This window comes from Podarcis raffonei, chromosome 2 (assembly GCF_027172205.1).
Source record: "Podarcis raffonei isolate rPodRaf1 chromosome 2, rPodRaf1.pri, whole genome shotgun sequence".
Lineage (NCBI taxonomy): Eukaryota > Metazoa > Chordata > Lepidosauria > Squamata > Lacertidae > Podarcis > Podarcis raffonei.
The window spans coordinates 42,825,177-42,846,452 of record NC_070603.1 but is presented as its reverse complement, the minus strand read 5'-3'; the positions used below and the strand labels follow the sequence as shown (position 1 = coordinate 42,846,452).

The 21,276-nt window shown below is 44.9% G+C and overlaps 1 protein-coding gene across 2 annotated transcripts; it reads left to right on the top strand.

Moving 5' to 3' along the window:
- On the top strand, positions 1-20,199 carry ELAC2 (elaC ribonuclease Z 2). Of its 2 annotated transcripts, none has more exons than XM_053376216.1 (24): positions 1-443; positions 1,428-1,478; positions 1,567-1,637; positions 1,854-1,918; positions 2,563-2,620; positions 2,979-3,047; positions 4,324-4,476; positions 5,707-5,765; positions 6,959-7,017; positions 7,105-7,177; positions 7,663-7,775; positions 8,980-9,078; positions 9,847-9,985; positions 10,089-10,177; positions 11,344-11,453; positions 12,396-12,492; positions 13,735-13,873; positions 14,750-14,788; positions 14,945-15,054; positions 16,026-16,125; positions 16,692-16,812; positions 16,956-17,034; positions 17,728-17,872; positions 19,137-20,199. In XM_053376216.1, the coding sequence occupies exons 1-24, from the start codon at positions 16-18 to the stop codon at positions 19,377-19,379; spliced, it is 2,709 nt and encodes a 902-aa protein (XP_053232191.1). In that variant the 5' UTR covers positions 1-15; the 3' UTR covers positions 19,380-20,199. The 2 variants fall into 2 exon arrangements, with proteins under 2 accessions (XP_053232191.1, XP_053232192.1); XM_053376217.1 differs by having other exon boundaries at positions 159-443; positions 10,092-10,177.
- The last annotated feature ends 1,077 nt before the right edge of the window (positions 20,200-21,276 follow it).

The following is a 21,276-nucleotide window of genomic DNA, read 5'->3' as shown; positions in this document are numbered from 1 at the left end:
GCCGGGCTGCCTCACATGGTGCAAGGTTCTCTTTCTGGCTATTGGCTGCTGGGAGTTAGAACGACGCTCGCGAGCGGGGGCCAAGGACGGGATTGGCCCGCGAGCGGCCAAGTGGGCGGGGAGTCTGGGCAGCGTGCGCTGGGCAGCGGAGTGGAGTGGAGCGGGCAGTTAGTTGGCTGCGTCTCCGGAGCAGCGGCGGAGCGCGGTGGCTGGATGTGGCGGGGTCTCCTGCGGGTGACGGCCAGAGCCATGTCCGGGGGCGGCGCCTTCCGTCGCCAGCGCCCGCCGAAGGACTCGCTGCGGCACCTGCGCTCGCGAGAGAAGCGCCAGGGAGCCACGGGGCCCTTCCAGCCCTCGGGGCCCAGGACCGTCTTCTTGCAAGTGGCGGCGGCCGGGACGCGGGACGCCGGAGCCGCGCTCTATGTGTTCTCCGAGTATAACCGGTTAGTGGTGTCCCGAGGCCTTGAGCCTCCCCTGAATAAAGCGCTTCCTTCCCTTCGTCACGGTTTTTAGTTCATGGAAGAGGAGCGACGCTTCTCTTCGCCCAACGCGGTTGTACTTTACAGCGCAGCTTCTTCCTTAAATGACGTTTCCTTTCCTGCCGATCTCGGCCTTGTTAGTGCAGGCGGCCCACCAGGTAGCACACCTGGCCCCTCTCCCCATCGCCCTCTGCATTAGGACTGGCAGGCTTGATCACGCCCAGTTGCATAGCATTGGAGCAGGCAAGACGGCCAGGGCACACGCAGCCCTCCCCCAGGAGCGCCCCTCCAGTCTGCCGCATATGATGCGTGTCAGAGGTCGACGCACCCAGTTCACGAGGCTTTGCTGGATACAAGGTGCAATCAGGCCATCTTGACGGCTGGCCCTTTCATTAGCCTGAGTGCGGTGATAGCTCATGCTGTGGGGAAGCAGTAGCGTCCCCTTTTTGTTTGTTCTGAGCTCCCCCTGCTACCATGCAGCCTGTCCTGGGTCCCCTAAACCAGGGGTCAGCAACCTTTTTCAGCCGTGGGCCGGTCCACCATCCCTCAGACCATGTGGTGGGCCGGACTATATTTTGAAGGGAAAAAATGAACGAATTCCTATGCCCCACAAATAACCCAGAGATGCATTTTAAATAAAAGGACACATTCTACTCATGTAAAAACACGCTGATTCCCGGACCGTCCACAGGACGGATTGAGAAGGCAATTGGGCTGCATCTGGCCCCCGAGCCTTAGGTTGCCTACCCTGCTCTAAACTGGTCTGCCGCCTCCAGCACTGCCTCATCACCATGGTTAGATTCAGCTGCCAATCAGTTGGCTATTGTATGTGAACTGGGGAGGGAGAGCTGTCTCGTACTTCACCGCTTGGGCCAGTCCTGGGTGTTTTAGATTTGTTGTTGCTTTCATAAATCTGAAAATCCCTTAAACTAAAATATTGCATTCCAGGTATCTTTTTAATTGTGGGGAAGGAGTGCAGCGCCTTATGCAAGAACACAAGTAAGTATAATAATTGGGATTGAGGTTGGTTGCACAGGTGGTCAGAATCCTAGCAGGCAAATTATTCTAATTCTTGTCTTCACAACAGGTTAAAAGTGGCTCGCTTAGACAATATCTTCATCACCAGAATGAACTGGGCAAATGTTGGTGGCTTGTCAGGTGAGTTCAACTAGGTAATAGATTCTGTGTTTTAATTTGGCTGTTTTGAGCTCTTAGTAGAAGGGTAATGCTGATGTTATAGATGGTTAGGCTGCAAGTAGTTCTGAAAAGTAAATTAGTAATCTAGTGCTATAGTAGAAGTAGGAAGACTTATTTGGGTTTCAAAACATTCAAGGGTCTTTTGCAGTTTCCTACAGCTCTTGCTCTCTCTTCCAGGAATGATTCTTACCTTAAAAGAAACGGGGGTTCCAAAGTGTGTGCTTTCTGGGCCGCCGCAGCTGGTGAGTGATGCTGTTCCTACAGTGCTTGCCTGTGAGACCCTTCATCCCTTAATTACAGTATTCTTGGATAAACTATTTGAACTAATGCACCCCTGCGGTCACCTGGTTGTCAGGGGTGATGGTTGGCTCAAACACATCCCACCTGAGAGCTGTGCTCTGCGCCAGGGAACAACAAGGTTTGTAAGAGCCCTGAGCTTGTATAATAGTGCAATCCTGTATATGTGCAATCCTGTATAAGTTGACTCAGAAGTATGTCCCACGGTGTTCAGTGTGACTTTTCCCCAAATATATCTGTATAGGATTGCAGCTTTAAGCTTTTGTGGTACTGTATGTACTATCAGGAGGGCAAACTTGAGAGCTTAAAACTTATTCCTTACTTTCAGGAAATAATGTTTTCCTTCTTAACTTGATCTAAGTTGATTCTAGTCTGAGTTGTTGTTTGATCTAAGTTGATTCTAGTCTGAGTTGTTGCCATCTGCCCTTCTCCACTTGTATAAGTTACATTCCTTTAACTGCTAAAAGCTGTGTGTTTCTTGCTAGAAAAAACCTGTGCAATGCTGTAATTTTGACATTCTCTCTCTCTTCCTCTTCCTCTCCCTTCCCTCCCCTCCCTTCTACCCCCCCCCCCCCCGTATATATTCCAGCAAAACTACTTGGAGGCAATCAAAGTATTTTCTGGTCCATTAAAAGGAATAGACATAGGTAGGTACTGCAGGTTTGTGTGTGCACTTAAAATACATAATTGCTGTGGTCTGATTGGATGGAAGACTTGTCTAGCTAGAGCAGAAGCCTGCTCCACATCTTTGCTGTTGTCTTTGATGCTGAATTCCCCTGCAGCAACTTCTTTCATGTTGTTGACCTCACCATCTTTTTCAGAGGCATCTAGCAAGGAGCCAGCTGAAGTCTGGATAGGATTTGTGTTCCATAGATTTTGATTTGGGCATATTTTATCCAACTTTGAAATAATCTTATAATCTTACTTATGTTCTCTTATTCGTAGAAAGAATGTGCACTAACAGTATCATCACACTGAATAGTATTTTGTTTGTTTTGTTACTAGCTGTACGGCCCCATTCTGATCCAGAATATCAGGATGAGACAATGACAGTCTATCAGGTTCCCCTGGTAGGTGAGTACAGTGCCATAATTTTAACAGTAAAGAAGGAATGAGCATGCGCTGAGAACGGCTGTGGGGCTCTGGTTTGGGTTATGTCGGATTTTACTTTGCCCTTTTCATTTCATTCTATAACTTTCCTTTCCTGCTGCTTAATGGCTTCCATAACATATGGAGTGCTGTATGATTTATTTCATTCATCTCCACACTTCCTTGCAAAGGGTAGACATGACTGAGACAGATCTACCCAGGCGACACAGAATGCTGAGGAGGTTTCAGTGTAGCACTAAGGAGATTGCTCTGACAGCACAAACATTTCTTTTTGCCTAATGCAGTTATCTATTACATTCATGTGCTGTTCTGGGGGTTCTTCCTGTTAGGATATTTCCGTTCCACTTTAAAAGGGAGCAGGCTTTGTGAGTCACAGAGTTTGCGTATTTCCTGTTCACAGGAAGTTTATGTTGTGTCTTTGCTTTCGTTTCTCTCTCTGTGCCTGAGCAGACCGAAGCAGGCAGTCATGTTTTTCTTTGTTCTGACCAACGCTGAATAAACTTGTAAATATGCTCTCCTGCGTGCATCTTTCGCTGTGCGAATTCTGCTGATAGAGCGTGCATCAGCTCTGGAATGTCACAAGCTATTTTCTGGAGCTCGTGTCGCTAATTGCTGATACTGTATCTACGGGAGATCGATGGACGTCCGGAGGCGACGTGGGGGCCATGATGGGCTTTATCTCCCTGGCAGTATCCCAACACTTCCAGCACCCCCGAGCCAGTTCTTTTTTGAAGGGAGGAAGGTGGGGGAAGCCTCTTTGCAGTAGCAGAAGTCCTTGTGCAGGCACTGCTAACAGGACCAGTTAGTTGAATCTGCACCATTATGTCTTAACAGGGAGTATTTACTCCCTAATTGTAAAGACTGACCCAGAAAAATGTCCTCTGGCAGTTAATTCTTTGCCTTACGTAGGTCCTGTCCTGTATTCTACCCTTGTCTTTTCCCTATAATATCCCCATTGAAATGGTGTCTTGTCAAATGGGTAGTTGTGGTGAGAATCCAGATACTTTGGGAGCATCAATGGGACTATTTCTGGATGGTAGCAGGGAGCTTTGGCTGATGATACTTTTCAGCAGCTAACAAGTTGAGTACCAATTTTCCACAGAAAGATATTCAGAGTGATACATGAAAACAGTTGAATATGTCCTTATTTCCAGTTTAAATAGTGTCCCCAGGATAGAAGGGTGTGTGTGTCCATGTGCACTAATCTTACCCCTCTCCCCATTTTATTTTTCTGGAGCAGGCAAAAAGCCAGAAGTTGAGCAAAGGCTGCATCCAAGGCCTGAGTCACCAGCTGGTGAGGCTGAACAAAAGCGCCTCGCAGGACGGGGATCTCCTTCTGTGGAGCAGCAGTCTGTGCAGGGTGGCAGGAGTAAAGAATCCCCTGAGAAAATGGGTGAGGAAGCCTTGCTACTCATCGGTTCCAAGAATGTGTCAGGACCCGCCAGTTAGATACAGATATATTGAAGGAGGGCTGCCTGGAAATTAGGAGCACTAAGTCCAGCACTAAGTTTAAGCTGCATGGTAAAGGTAAAGGGACCCCTGACCATTAGGTCCATTCGTGACCGACTCTGGGGTTGCGGTGCTCATCTCGCTTTATTGGCTGAGGGAGCCGGTGTACAGTTTCTGGGTCATGTGGCCAGCATGACTAAGCTGCTTCTGGCGAACCAGAGCAGCGCACGGAAACGCCGTTTACCTTCCCACCGGAGCAGTACCTATTTATCTACTTGCACCTTGACCTGCTTTCGAACTGCTAGGTTGGCAGGAGCAGGGACTGAGCAACGGGAGCTCACCCCATCGTGGGGATTCGAACCGCCGACCTCCTGATTGGCAAGTCCTAGGCTCTGTGGTTTAACCCACAATGCCACCCGCGTCCCAAGCTGCATGGTAGCAGAGGGTAAAGCAAAATATTGTTTCTGGTATAACTAATATTAAATTAGGTTAAGATGTTTCTCTCTGGAGTTTAATTATTTATTTGATTTTAATATTCCTGATTTGAGCTGGTAGGATCCTTGGGGAGCTTTACATCAAATAGTACACTGCAACAACCTTTTTCATTCTGAAGTCCTCCAGATGTTTTGGGCTACAAGTCCTATTATCCCTGACTATTGGCTGTAGTGGCTGGGATGATGGGAGATGTAGTCCATAACCTGGCACCAGATTGGAGTAGAGTGGATAACATTGATGTTGTGTCTGCCCCCTCCAACAGAAATGGAAAAGCCTGGGGCAGCAACTGGGCCTTGGGTTCTCCAAGGGCAGGTAGATAGCTGGGCTTTTCAGTCTTGGGGACCATGTCAGCTGAATATCATGGGGTCATAAGAACATAGAACGCTGCCTAGTACTGAGTCAGACCAATGGTCCATTTACCTTGCTACTGTCTACACTTGACTGGTGGCAGCTTTCCAGGTCTTTAGATAGGGAGTCTCCCCCAGTTCTATTTGGAGATGCAGGGGACCTTCTGAACGTGGGACCTTCTGCAAGCAAAGCAGTTGCTCTACCACTGAGCTATGGCCCATTGTCAAGGCATGCTAGCTTGTTAATTTTGGCAGATAATTTACGTGCATTATTTTAAAGTTGGGCAAACTACTTGAATCTTAAACACAGAGTTTCTGTTTTTGCATTTAAGATGGTAGCTGGCGTATCGGTCAGAGGGACCCATCACTTGTCGTTGCGTTCGTTTGTAAGGTAAGAATTGCCCTGAATAATAATGTGCCTCAATGGCTATTTTACATCCGGCTTCTATGTACAGCAAGGGTAGCTAACCTTTCATGGTACTGATGTTTGGCTAACCCTTTGAGGGCCACATGCCAGCAGTGTGGTCAAAGTATCTTAAGCACACACACTCACATGCAAACACTGGCTGTACATAGAACACATATACAGTCCACACTTGCATGTACAGAACACTCTCACCACTAACGCCTTCGGTCACATGTGCACATATGGGCAAGCACACACACTGTCTTTACTCCCCATGCCAGGTAGAAAGAGAGTAATTCTCCTCTGAGTTCGGTGTCAGATTGGGATAGAAAGCCCTCTGCTTACCCCGCAAAGGTGCCTTTTCTTCCTCTGGCAGTGTGCCATCACAAGAAGCACCTATTCCCGCTTCCTGAACATTAGGACCTTATTTCAAATGGGGGAAGATTTAAGGGAGGGGGCACCATAAGTGGCATTGCAGGTTCATCACCTTTGTACAGAATGATGCTTCCCAGGAACTTGGGACTTCCTGGATAAAGACTTCATGTCACAGCTTTAACAGCTCAGAAGTAGAGAACAGTTGAGGCTGAATACTAGCCTGGTGCTTTGCTATTAGGAGGGGACCTATCTGTGGTCATTTGCTTTTCTCACTTTTCCTGCTTATGGGAAATTGAGGAATGTTTAAGATTGCAGGCTTAAGCACAGTTCTTATTATATGTGTGCGAGAGACACCCCCCCCCCACACACACAACATATATATGATTGGCTTCCTTGGAAATGTTTCACATTGACAGGGATAATTTTGACTGTGAAATGCCTCAAAGTTGTGGTTATTAAAACACATGCAGCACAAGTCTATGCCTGCCTGCTTGGAAGCAAGTCCCACTCTGGTCAGTGGTGTTACTCCCTAGTAAGTGTTTTTAGGTTTACAGCTTTAGATTGCTTTCTTATGAAGCTGGCTGCCTATTGGGAGGATTCAGTATTTTTTGATACAGATCACTCCAGATGTCGACTTCATTCCAAATGAGACTTTCCACCCCTCCAGTTTCTGCCTGGAGGCATGTCAGACAAGTCTCTTTCTCTCATTCCCTTGTATTTTAATATCAATTTGTAGGTAGATGTCTTGAAGGGAGTTTTCTGATGTAACAACTTGTGACTAAATGTGCTTTGTTTAACTTCAGCTCCATCCAAAGAAAGGGAACTTCTTGGTGATGAAAGCAAAGGAGCTTGGCTTACCTGTGTAAGTACAGAAGGGTTTCTAGTGAGTTTCCCCTCGCATATTAATCCCTCTGATTAAGTTGACTAACTTGTTATAATTTATTTTTAGGGGCACTGCAGCAATTGCTCCCATCATAGCAGCCGTGAAAGATGGAGAGAACATCACATTTGAAGGCAGAGAGGTATGGCTCTGAGGACAAATTCTTTCACCCGCATGGTCTGACCCTGCTTCTTGTTGTGAGTCACTGCCTTTTGGATGTAACTGAACAGGGTTTGTACTTGTTGTTTGCCTGAAGGGAACACAGCCTGAAACATTCTGTCTTTTATCACTGGGGATCTCTGATTAGCACATGAAGCTACACTGGTTATGGGTGTATTGATTTGTTCTTATAACGTCAGAAAAGGCATGAAATGGCTTCACAAATTAGAGGTGGAGGGAAGCACTGGATCTTTTCACCATGGTGGATCCAAGTGACTGCCTTTCTGAGGCCAAGAGTTCCAGTGAAGTATTTGCATAGATGACAAGAATTGCTTCATGCCAGTCTTCCCTTGACTCTTTAGGTGTAGCTTTCAAATTGTCAGCTTGGGACACCAAATACATGGTCCTTGAATTTTGTGTTGTTTGTACATGTTAAATAGTGTATACTGAGATGTATGATTGTTCCAGATCTTGGCTGAAGAAATTTGCACACCTACAGATCCAGGAGCAGTTTTCATAATAGTGGAGTGTCCTCATGAAGGTTTTATAGATGCAGTCTGTGAAAATGACACACTGAGAAGGTATGGTTAAGAATGTGCATGTCTACCTTCATATTCAGTATGTGGGGCGGGGTGTGTGTGTGCCTTCCTGTGCAGTTGGCATTTCCTGCCAACAACGTATTGGAGCTGATGTGTGACTTGCAAGAGATCTAGCAAGAAGTAATTTTTGTGTGTAGGATGGAAAGATGCAGTGCACATGAACAAAATAGTGGGCAACTGGCTAGAAACCAATGCTCTGTGGGAACTGGCAATATGGAACTGCTAGGAGATCACTAGTGCTGTTCTAGATAGCCAGTGGTCCTGCCCAGATGGACTTGTGAGAGTAGAGGAGCCTAGGCACACTGTTCTGAGGTGTCTGAAGGATATTTCCCTGTGAGCAACGCTCTTCTGCTCTGACACTGTGGCTGCCGATAATAGCTCTTCAACCAAGGGCTTACTGCACTTCACACAGATGCCTGTGGCTTCCATGGCTCCTTCAGTGTTCTATGTTTGGCCATCTTGGAAGTGGTATGAAAATATTCTACTGTCTGACCAGAAGTAGTTGATTCACTTTGAAGAAGCTTGTCAAAGGCTTCCACTGTGCTTGTGTCAAGTATTCACTTTGCTCTCCATGTTGCTGATCCTAGAGGAAATGTTGCAGAAATGTTGCAGCTGATGCTTTCTATTGGTGCCTCTTTAATTACTTGAATTTCCAGTTTTGTGTGTACACGCTTTAAAGTTATTCTGCCTTCTGGGCTGCTACCCAGCCATCTGGCCCACCGATGTGTTTGGAGATGATTGCGGGCAGTCATGTGCATACAGTTGTCTGTAGAGTGGCATGGTAATCTCATATTGGCATTAGATCTCTCTGCTTGCGTTCTGAAGTCATATACGGGAAAACAGAAGAGCAAAACAGTAACTCCCATCTTCCCAAATTACACTGGCGTGATATGGCACTATCAATGCTGCCATTTCCAGAAACCCTGTCATAAGGGCCTACTGCCAGCGGTATTTACCTGATGATGCACCTGCTTGTCCACTGTGAGGACAGGATGCTGAACTAGAGGATCCTTTTACCTGATCCAGCAGGTCTGCTCTTTAAAAGAAGTTAGCATCTACCTTGGGAGCCCATCCCTCTCTCCCTGGAGCTTCACCTCCGCCCCCTGCTCCGTGAGCTCCATGTGAGTTGGTTGATCTGTCCCCACATGCTAGAACTATTGCTTTTAACTGTTCGTTTTGTTTGCAGGTATCAAGAAGGAAAACAGGAGACACCTGTGGCTTTACTCGTTCATATAACTCCAGAACGTATTCTGAAGGACAGCCGGTATAAGCAGTGGCTAGAAAGGTATGTGTGTTGGCTGGAATTATATACTGTCTGTATGTGTGTTGGCTGGAATTATATACTGTCTGTAGGCCCTGTTCAGATGTTCTCATGGGTACTGAACATATGGGGCAGCCCCACCTCCTAGATGCTGGTGCACATGCCAGCTGCATTCCTCTCAGCTGACACATGACTGGGCTTAAATTGTGGAAGATAAGCTGCCTTCTAAGTCCAAGGGACCACTTCGCTCATGGTTTTAAAGTCTCTACAGTATATCAGTTTTCAAGGTTCCCTGCTTAAATCTACTACTCTTGCAAATCTTACCTGGATAAAAATTCTGTGAATTAGCTGCAACTCCTGTCTGCAAGCAAAGCCTGTCATATTCTTAGGCACTCCTTTCCCCAGTTTTCTTTTTTTCTTGCTGATGTGATTTGTGCTGTTCTTCTGTGTGCATTCAGTAACACAACTTGTAGGGAAATAAAATTAAAAAAATTATCTGGGAGGCAAGATAAACAAACCTTGTCCTTGTAGCCTGAGAGACAGGCCAAGTATCCCAGCAGGGCTAAACATAGGGAAACTTGTGTTCAGACTGGGAACACAGTAAGGAGCAAGACCTGACAAGGTGAATACATTGTAAGTAATGTGAACTGTGTTAGTGTGCAGAACATGGAGGGACTCTACCAAGAAGGCCCAATTCTAGTCAAAACGGCCCTCCTCATTTACAAATTCTAATAGTAACCTCAAGTTTAAACCTGCTAGAGCCGTGTGTTTGTTTTTTTCTTATCCCACCAGATTTGGAGCCAGTACTCGGCACCTGATACTCAACGAGAATTGCCGTTCGGTGCACCAACTCCGCAGCCACAAGATTCAGACCCAGCTCAACCTCATCCACCCAGAGATCTTCCCGTTGCTTACCTGCTACAATAGCAAGGTGAAGTTTCTGCTTGATTTCAGAGTGTGAAAGCAAGGGGTGTGCCTTTCTTTTGCACAACTGTTTTGGTAGCTCAGTTTTTTATATTTTCCTGTCTGCCCAGCAGGAAGAAGAGGCCACGTTCGATGTACCTGTCACACGCGGAGAGTGCCTCCTCAAGTACCAGCTGAGGCCCAAACCAGAATGGCAGAGGTTGGTGAGCACTTACAACTTGTCCTTGGATAGGGATATAAGGCCTTCAAAATTACTTTCAGATACAGTGGTACCTCAGTTTACGAACTTAATCCTTTCCTGAAGTCTGTTCTTAAACGAAATCTGTTCTTAAACTGAGGCATGCTTTCCCTAATGAGGCCTTCCACTGTTTGGCTTCTGTTCGTAGACTGAGGTAAAGTTCGCAAACCGGAACACTACTTCTGGTTTTGCGGAGTTTGTAAACCGAATAGTTCTTAAACAGAACTATTCGTAAACCGAGGTACCACTGTAATTATTTTATGTACACTGCTGAGGAGTTGTTTTTTTAAATAATCCTGTGGTTTATCTCTCCCCCCCCCCAATATTTAAATACTAAAATAACAACCCTGCCTTTCTTCGCTACTGTAGAAGTAGATACTATGAGAGGCATGGAGCTACTGCCTTTCCATTTCTTTTTCTGCCCTATTCCAAATAAGGTCTAGTTAATTTTAATATTAAAGTCAATAAAAAAAAGTTTTGACACAGTGCATGACATAACACTATTGTGCAGGAAGTTACCCTGTCCTTCCCAAACATTGACTTCTAGGGGTGGAATGGTGTGTTGGTCTAATACTCTACTGTCACATATTAAAGCAGAGCAGGAGTAGCCAATGTGGTGCCAGATGGTGTGGACTCCAATTCCCATCAGCCCCAGCCAGCATGACCAACAGAAGCTGATGGGAGTTGTAGTACACAATCCATGGGTTTCCCCCTGGTATGAGAGACAAGTGGCAGCTCCCTGTTGTCTAATGTCTATTTCTGCCCCCAGTGCTACTTGTTAACTCAGACAGTGGTTTCAGTAGCAATGGGGAATAAAGCTTTGTGAAGTAGGCTGGTTGAGACGAGGGATACATGGAGCATTGCAGGGTGGGCAGATTGCAAAAGGCTCCTTTGGTTTAAGCTGATGCTCGTCTGGTGAGTGGACTTCCAAGGGATTTGGTCCAGAGCGCCTGGGGTTTGCAGGTGGAAGATAAAAATGCTTTCTTGGTGCTGGTAAATTTTACTGAATGGAAAGAGCAATTGGGATGCTTGGGAGAAGTAATTAGGTACTTTGATTTGGAAATTAATGGCTGTTGTTTTTCTCTTTCCCCCTCCCCTGCTCCACTTTTGACTTTCTGTTTTTTCAGGGAGGCTGTTCTTGCTTGTAATCCTGCTGAGTTTGTAGCTGAAGCCTTGGAACTCCCTCACTTCCAGGACTGTGTGCAGAAGTGCAAAGAGAGCTTACCAGCCTCATCAGGTGCATAGGTTGCCTGTGTTTGGAAAGGGCTAATGAGAAAGCTCGGGGGAGGGTGATACAACCTTCTTTTTCCTGATGTGTTTTGGAGGCTAAAGGCAGCAACAAATAAGAACTATTTAAAGACAATGTCTGAAAAGTTGGCCATTGTCTTTGAAGGGATGTTAAACATAATATTCCTACTTCCTTGATTTTCTTTAATGTTTACATCCCTTGAGAACATCTGCAATAAGGAATGCCTCCCGCTGGGCCCCCTTTCTAAGTTTTTCTTCCTGATCCTGTCTGTTGAGTTGTGCTTGTAAAGGTCCACTGCATAGTTAGCAGCAAATGACCACATCCAACAGTCAGGGGACTGCTAGATTGTGTGTCTGAGTGGGATTTCATTTTGTCTAATTACAGCCTGTCGTAAGCCATTTTGAGAAGCATTTGAATGAAAAGGTGGAGGATAAAACTTCCGAATTAATAATTGAGCAAGGTTGGGGGATACGGTGCTTGGTTGTATCGCAAAAGGCATTTGCCAGCAAACAGTGTAACTTTGCTTAAGGTGTAGTGTGTTGTGTGCTGGGCTGCAGCTAGTGGGGTGTAGAGTGGACACCTCCACTTCTCACTGTTTGCTGTGCAGCATATCAGTTGCCATTATGTTTTTAGGGCTGTGTTTTCCAGTTGAAAGAGAAAGCTTAATGGGAAAGTTTAAAAACATATTAAAAATCACACCGTTTATTCACTAGAAAGTTATTTCACTTGACCTGAAAACGGCCAGAATCCAGTCCTTCTAATACTGTTGGGGTTTAACTTCTTGTTCCTTCCAGATGGCTGTGCTTTGTTTTCCAGGTGAAGTAGAGGTAGAAACCCAGCCAGATGGGTGGGGTATAAATAATAAAATTATTGTAAGCCGTCGCAGTACAGGAGTCTGCAGGATTCATGTTCTTTTCTATCTGTTTCTAGGAACCACTGGCTCCTACCCAGAAGTTGTTTTCTTAGGAACAGGCTCTGCAGTCCCAATGAAAATCCGAAATGTTAGCTCTACACTGATAAACCTTAGGTAGGTACAAACACGAGAGTGTCCTGTGGGGGCAGGTTCTCTTATAAGGAATCATTGATAAATAACATCCAGTGCCAAGTGGTGAGGGCTAAAAAAAAAAAGCTTTTTAACCTTGTTCCCATCTATTGTAGCCATCAAGCAGTATCCAGCAATCAAACCTTATAGGCTTAACACCACATTCCTTCTCTGAAGTTAACCTCAGACTTTTTACTTAAGTGATGATGCTTTTTGAAGATGGCTCCTTAGTATGTGACGAGCAATTGCTTATTCTAAGACTTCTCTTTTATCTTCCTGCAGTAGCACATGCTGCTTTGTTGCATTTTGAGCACGCTGCACGTGTGAAACTTTTATTATATTAATTTAGAACCCTGCCTTTCTGTGTCAAATTGAAATGCTCAAGCAGCTTCCATCACAAACCTAAAAAAAGGAGAAGCTGGAAAAACGGAACAAAGACAGACGCATGAGATAGGCATAAAGCCAGGCCTGGCCAAGCCAAAGGCCTGCTGAAACAAAGTCTTGAGTTGACAATGGAAAAGCCATGAGGAAGGAGTGGGCCAGATGGATGTCCGAAGGGCAGCCTAGGCACAACAATGGAGAAAGCACTTTTGTGCTTTCCTACTACAGTCATACCTCGGGTTGAATATGCTTCATGTTGAGTGCGTTCGAGTTGCGCTCCTTGGCAACCCGGAAGTAACGGAGCGCGTTACTTCCAGGTTTCGCTGCTTGCGCATATGCTCAAAATGACGTCACACACATGCACAGAAGTGGTAAAAAGTGACGCGCGCAGACATGCCATCGCTAGTTACGTTTATTTCTAGATGCGAACGGGGCTCCGGAACAGATCCCGTTCGTATCTAGAGGTACCATGTAATTGGATGGTGCCAGAACATGCAGCAACACCTCCTCACTTGATACCTTGGTTCAGTGGTTCCCATGTGGTCCATGTAACCCACCCCGGGGGGTCTGTGGCACTGTTCACATAAGAAGAACTACCATAGAGATATCAAAATTTTCAGAAGTAGGGGGTCCATGGCTTGGCTTCTGAAAAGCAGGGGGCATGCAGTACTTAGCTAATTGGGAACCACTGTCTTTGCCCTTATCCCTGAAGTTGTATCATGGGATGCTGTATCCTGTCAGCATCAGAAGCTTTTGCTGGCCTTTGTTTCCTTGGATGCTGGACAGATATCTCAATATCCTGATGCTAGTAGATGTGGTACAAACCTGCACTCACTCTCTTGCTAGCCCTACCCAGTCTCTGCTTCTGGATTGTGGTGAAGGAACATTTGGCCAGCTTTGCCGTCATTACGGAGATGAAATTGACCGAATCCTGTGTAACATTGCAGCTGTGTTTGTGTCTCATATACATGCTGACCATCATACAGTGAGTATCGTATAGGGATGGGCACTATAGCATTCTTTTTCCCCACTATATGTTCATGTCCTCAGGGGAAGTGTGTAGTTTTTACCCTATGTCCTCCTCTGCGCCTTCATTTTTTCTATCAACCTTTAAAAAAGGTGGTTTGGTGTAGCTAATTCTTTCTTGGTGACAAGCCATTATGAAGTTACGATGATACTGTGTGGCTGAGCAGCTAACCCAGTTTGTTGACATCTTTGAAATGCTACAGGAACCTTTTTTCTTTCCATAAAATAAATGTTTGAAAGCAAATCCTTGCCTTGAGGTGTAGTAAGTTAGAACAATTTACAGTAGTAAGTGCACTTCTATTATTATTATTATTATTATTATTATTATTATTATTATTATTATTTTATTAATTTATATTTTAAAAAAACTTACCTGATATTTAACATTGGGCAAAGCTACTTTGTCTTTCCTGTGCACAATCTCCACATATTTGGAAGTACATTACACTGCAACATTCCTTTTATTTTTCAAGCAGTAGCCCCCCCCCCCTTAAAGCAAATAGAGTGGCGTAGTACAGTCATACCTCTAGTTGCATTAGGTTCATGTTGCGGATTTTCGGGTTGCGAACGCGGCAAACCCGTAAGTGTATACTTCCGGGTTTCACCGCACGTGCAGAAGCACTCTTCGTGCATGCACAGGAGCGCTCTATTGCGTTATGCGCAGAAGCTGCGCTCTACTTACGGCCTTTTTGGGGTGCACATAGCACCCTGGAACGGATTGCGTCTGTAAGTAGAGTTACCACTGTACTTCATTTCAGGTTTTTTTTAGGGTTGCTTATGGACAAGTGTACAGCCAGATGTCTTACTTACAATGGGCCTCTCTCCTCTCTCCTAGGGCTTATTGAATATATTGTTGCAGAGACACCGGGCGTTTGTAAGTATGTCAGCCTTAAAGCTAGAGCTCAACTTTGTGAGGGTGGCAGCACTGACACATAACAGAGTCAGTCATTGCCTTGTATCTGATCTGATGCATGCTTCCTATTTACTTAGCATTGCAACATCTCAGACCTTTGCTTCTCTCTTACCTCAGATGACCCTGGGTCTGCCCTCCAGCCCGCTGTTGCTGATTGCACCCACATTGATCATGACATGGCTGCACCAGTACCATGACCATTGCCAAAAAATCTTGGGGCACATCAAGTGAGTAGATACACCAGGTGTCTTGCTTTGCTACGGAACACTGCAGAGCCCTCAAATGCACTGCATCTATTTTCAGATGCAGCTGCTGTCATGCTTTACTGCAATGCGTGGTGTGCAGCTGCAGAAATGTGTTTTTTGTTTTGCTTTTTTTGCTGTCCTCTGCTATGTCTCACTGTCCTGCCTCTAAAGGCTGTTTTTAAGCTTTCTTAAAGGGGGAAATGTTTTTAGATAGAGGTCAAGTTTGGGTTGAAGTATCTAATTTCATCCAAACCTTCAAGACCGTCATAGCTGCTAGTTTAATAGCAAATGCTTGTGTCCATTTTGAAGGATCTATTGCTGGTCCAGATTGTCTAGCAATTCATGCTCACTTATAGGCTAAAATGTATTTACTTCAATCCATGTTAATGCATGCTTCCCATCTTTTCTTACCCATGAGGGTGAAAATGATGAACTGTTTGCAGGCTTATTGAGACGGGATTTCCTTGGTATTTCTGCCCCACTAACAAGTGGCCTTAAAGCTTGGATTTTTTTTTGAGTCTTATCACTTGCTCTGTTTCTCTCTTGTATTGGCCAATAAGAACCATATATTACATATTCCAGAGATCACAGAGTTCGCAGTGCATCACAGGGTGATTTTTGTCTGTAGCACAGGAGTGGAGAAGGCCTAAAGTAATGCCTATCTGTCAATCAGATAATTGTGCACACTGTTGATCCCTGAAGAAGGCCAGATTGAACCCCCCCTGTCCCTGACCATCATCTGATTTCAGTCATCACCACCTTCACAAAGTCTGGGAGCAAGTGGCAAATAGGGGATTATGAAGGCAGATGGGGAAGTGTACTATTTCAAGAGGTTAATTGCTGCCCCTTGACTGCACTAGGTGGTACTGCTGTTCTTATTCTTTTGATAATTGTGGGGTGGATGGAAAAATCTTGGCATAATCATATTGCGTCTTTCACCCCCCCCCTTGCAGCTTGATTCCTGCACGGTTCTTAATAGAAGATTGTGATGTATTTAAACCTAAAGCAAAGGCTTTCATTAGCTTGCTTATGGAGATATACGACTTTGCAAAGGTAAGGAAGGTTCGAGGTGGGATGGGGGTAGAAAGGAAGCCCCTGTGGGAGTGTAGAGACCGCAAGAGTTAAATTGTTTAGCTAAATTGTCTTCGCTTAGAAACAGCCAGCTTGAAAGAAACAAGCCCACAATTTATGTGATTGAATAGGGACTAAAGATAAGACAGCCTGGGGAATGCAACAAATAATGCTGTAGAAGCTTCAAAGAGAATTGCAGATTAAGCACTACTGAATAGCTGATGCTGTAAAATTAGGGTAGCAACAAAGTGGACAAATTGCACGTGTCAAAAGGTGTCAGCTGCTAATTGGTTAGTGTTGCTAAATGATGCTTTACAGCTGTGTTAAACTAACATAATGAAGGGGTGGGTTTGATGATTTTTACATCGTTGTATCTATACTTGTATTGCGTTTGAATCCTTGTAGTGACTTCCGCATTGGGGCTGCTACTTTGTACATACAAGTAAATGTGATTGATTACTTTACCTTGTCTTATTGACCTCCAGCGAGGGAACCAAGCTCTTTCCCCTACAGGAGAATCCCAGTGACCAGCATGTTGTGCTTTTCAGTTTCAGACATGTGAGGTCCGGCACTGTAAGAATGCCTTTGCTTGTTCCATGGTTCACAAATCTGGGTGGAAAATAGTATATTCTGGTGACACTATGCCATGTGATGCTTTAGTCGAAATGGGTAAGTGTTTTTGGGTTTTTTTGTCAATGGTCCTAGATTATCTGATAATTGTTGGGAATGCTGTGTGGAAAGCAAAATGTCTCTTTGTTTAATTATTTTCCTTCTCACCCTTCCCCCTAAAATGTGACAAATCATTTTTACAGGGAAAAATGCTTCTCTGTTGATACATGAAGCTACACTGGAAGATGGGTTAGAAGAGGAAGCTATAGAGAAGACGCACAGGTAAATTATAGAAGGGGAAGTGGTATTGGCATTTTCTGCATAAATGAAATGAAAAGGCAGTACTTCATTGAATCGAAGTAGTAATAGGAAATGTGTAGAGGCACCTTGTGTTCCTCTAGTAGTTGTGTAAGATTGGTGCAGATACCAACTGGCTGTTTCTGCCTTCGGCACTTTTGTGGGTCAGGCTTTATTTAGGTCTGGACCTATCTTGTTTTTATCTTAAATGTTTAAAAAAGGGTGAATGATAGGGTTATGTGCTTTGAAATAATATAGCTTTCTACTGGGAAAGTAAATAATTGCAATGAAAAGTTACAGCCTTTCCCAATCTCTAGCAGAATTAGCTTTGGCATTTTGGCAGGATGTCTGCAGATTGAAGCCAAACAATATGAAATGACAGTCTGTTCCAGAGCATAACTCAGGAGGGAAGCTATGGACTACTAAGACCCAAACTCATTTCATTTCATGTTGACATGGTTGTTTCTGCTTGCTTGTTATATATAATAGCAACTGAAATAATTAAACTGCGTAGGAAGCTTTGGCTCATAAAATATTGTTCCTGCAGTCTTATAATATGTTTTCCTCTCCTCCTAGTATTTTCTTTTATGCTGGGTATTGGCTATTATGAAACCTGAGGGGAGCCTTTTACAATTCATATTGTACAGTTCTTTGTTTTACTGTTCTTCCTTTCTATAGTACTACCTCCCAAGCAATTGGAGTTGGGATGAAGATGAATGCAGACTTCATCATGCTCAATCACTTCAGCCAGCGCTATGCCAAAATCCCTCTCTTCAGTGAGGATTTCAGTGAGAAAGTTGGAATTGCATTCGATCACATGCAGGTGAGTGAAGAACTTGAGCTTTGAGGTACAGTGGTACCCCGATTTACATACGCTTCAGGTTACATACGCTTCAGGTTACAGACTCCACTAACCCAGAAATAGTGCTTCAGGTTAAGAACTTTGCTTCAGGATGAGAACAGAAATCGTGCTCCGGCAGCGCGGCAGCAGCAGGAGGCCCCATTAGCTAAAGTGGTGCTTCAGGTTAAGAAGAGTTTCAGGTTAAGTACGGACCTCCGGAACGAATTAAGTACTTAACCCGAGCTACCACTGTATAAGAGAGCTCCACGTTTTCAGGTAATTTGAGAGAAGTTTTTCTCTCCCTTGAAAATGTTTACTAAATCAGGCTTTTAGCATCTGCAAAGAGGGCGGACCATACAGAACAAGAGCAAGTGGGATCAGAGATGCTTGTTTCACCTTCGTTTATCAAACCCACATTGGGCTGGCTCCTAGCATTCCCCAGTCATATGTCAGCTTTTGTTGGGTGGTCTTTGCTGGGGATCCCAACTTACTTACATTAGAAAAGTATGTTGGGGCTCCAGAGACTGCAGTAGTCCAGCACTGTGGCAGTGCTGGCTTGCACTGAACCTTCTTTTTGTGTGCCCTACACAGGTCAAACGGGACGCGGGTGGCGCTGTGGGTTAAACCACAGAGCCTAGGCCTTGCCGATCAGAAGGTTGGCGGTTCGAAACCCCGCGACGGGGTGAGCTCCCGTTGCTCGGTCCCAGCTCCTGCCAACCTAGCAGTTCGAAAGCATGTCAAAGTGCAAGTAGATAAATAGGTACCGCTCCGGCGGGAAGGTAAACAGCGTTTCCGTGCACTGCTTCGCCAGAAGCAGCTTAGTCATGCTGGCCACATGACCCGGAAGCTGTACGCTGGCTCCCTCGGCCAATAAAGCGAGATGAGCGCCGCAACCCCAGAGTCGGTCACGACTGGTCAGGGGTCACCTTTACCTTTACACAGGTCAAGGGGAGTTGAAGGTTGGGAAAAGGAACTCATTTTTGTCCACAACCAAGAGAATGCTATGCACGTACCTCCTCTAGTACAGTAGTTTATAGCAGCGAAAGAAAATCTGTAGCCCACCAGATGTTTGTTGGACTCCCAGTTCCCATCTGCCCCAGCCAGCATGGCCAATAATCCAGGATGATGGGAGTTGTAGTCCAACAACAGCTGGAGGGCCGCAGGTTAGCTATTCCTGGTTTATTATTGGCTGGGAGATGTAGTACTGCATAATTCCTGCTGCTCTAATATTTGCCTTCATCACCAGGTGCGTTTTGGCGATTTTGCTGCTATTCCAAAACTGATCCTGCCGCTGAAAGCCTTGTTCGCAGATGAGATTGGGGAGATGGAAGAGCGGAGGGAGAAGCGGGAGCTGCGTCTTCTCCAAGAGGCAATTAAAGCTTCTGAGGCCCGGACTGTTGTTGAGAACAAGGCACCAGCCAAAATGAAATTGGAACACACTGAGGATTCTCACGGAGCGCCAAACAAAAAGCTAAAAACTCTCAGCTGAGCACAGCAGCAGACAGCTGCCTTTGTGCCTTTCTGACAGGGAGAGTGACTTATGCATGACATGTGGTATGCACAGCACAGAAGATTCTGGAAGGCAGCTGCACACTTGAGCTTAGCCAAACTTGGTTGGCCTCTGGTAAATTACCAGTGCTGCTTCTACAGGTGCAATTCCTGCTGGACATATGACTAGCACAGCTGGCAAAATGTGCTTCCTGGCTACAGCGTGCAGATCTAGTCTAATGGCTTGTCTGATTGTTTGCTAGAAATATTTTATTTTTCCTTTTTTATAAACGTTGAGGCAGATATCAGCAAATGACGGGGCTCTTAACTTGTGGTCCATGGAGCTTCATTCAGATAATCTGTAGTGTGTCTCTAAAAATGCAGTAAAAAAACATGCATCGTCTAGCACAGTGCGTTGCAATTGCTACAACAGGCAGAAAAATCACTAAGTAGTCCACCAAGACCCTCAGCAATTTTCAGGTTGTCTGTGGAAGCAGGGGAGTTTGGCAACCACTGATTTAGACAAAGGGAAATCAGGATATTTTAACAAATGGGGATAGGACCTCTGGAATAAGGGGTGATTCTGTCTATTTTGCGACTTCCTAAATATTTATCATTTTTAGTGGGGAAATACCTCACTATGGAAGAGGATGTGATGTGATGCGTTGTAGCTATGCTTGCTTGCAGCAGTAATACAAGATACCTAGGTTACATCTTGCAGAACTCACCACCACTTTGGTATTTGCAGCATTGATGCTGTAGGTCATTCTTCCTTGTATTTTTTTAAAATAAGGGAACCAGTAAATCATATTTACTAATTACCTGTGTGTGTGTGTGTGTGTGTGTGTGTGTGTGAACGCGCATGTTGTCCTGGATGACAAGGTTTTGGAAGCAGAACTATTGTAACAAACTTGCCTTTTTGATTCATTTTGGAGTAAACATGTCAGAAGAAAAGCTCTGGTGGGTTAGACCAAAAGCCCATATTGCCCAGCATCCAAATCTACATATGACATAAGAGCAATAGCCATCTCCCACTCAACGTTCATCTGTAACTGGTATGCAGAGACATGCTGGTACTGATCCTGGAAATAGCAACTATTTGTAGGTTTATCCGCCATGAATTTGTCTAATTCCCTTTACAAATCTGTTGGTGGTCAGCACCACATCTTGCAGGTGCAACGGCCACAGTTTAACTGCATTATGTGAGGAATTGCTTCCTTCTGTCTGTCCTGAATCTCCCACCATGCAGCTTCAGTGCATGATTCCTGGTTCTAGGATTATTAGGGAGAAACTTATTTCTGTCCACTCTTTCACACTGTGCATAATTTTGTACCCTTTACCATGTCCTCCCTTACTTTACCCCCCAGCCCCCCCAACAGAACAGATCACTGGTTGCTCTTGCCCTATACTGCATTTTTCCAATCTGAACAATATTCCTCCTTGTTTTAAGCATTAATTTTTTACTAAATGTGCTTGACCAAAATACAGTAACAAGCAACAACATGCTATGCACATCATAATGCAGGCACCCCCCAAACTCGGCCCTCCAGATGTTTTGGGACTACAATTCCCATCATCCCTGATCACTGGTCCTGTTAGATAGGGATGATGGAAGTTGTAGTCCCAAAACATCTGGAGGGTCGAGTTTGGGGGTGCCTGTCATACTGGGTACAATACATGGGTGACATAGCAAAAGCAATAAAAGGAAACGTGAATTGAGAGACTGGCACAAAGAGCATACACAGTAAGTGGATGCATTTGTTAGCATTTGTTAACTCAATAATAATAATAATAGTAGTAATAATTTTATTATTTGTACCCTGATTGGGTTGCCCAAGCCACTCTGGGTGACTTCCAACATATATATATAAACATAATAAAACATTTAAAACATACAG

Excerpts from the sequence above, each read along its gene's own strand:
- ELAC2 (XM_053376216.1), top strand. The coding sequence starts at position 16 with ATGGTGCAAGGTTCTCTTTCTGGCTATTGGCTGCTGGGAGTTAGAACG. Across the intron at positions 12,493-13,734 it reads TCTACACTGATAAACCTTAG|CCCTACCCAGTCTCTGCTTC; the intron begins GTAGGTACAAAC and ends CTCTCTTGCTAG. Across the intron at positions 17,035-17,727 it reads GCTATAGAGAAGACGCACAG|TACTACCTCCCAAGCAATTG; the intron begins GTAAATTATAGA and ends TCCTTTCTATAG.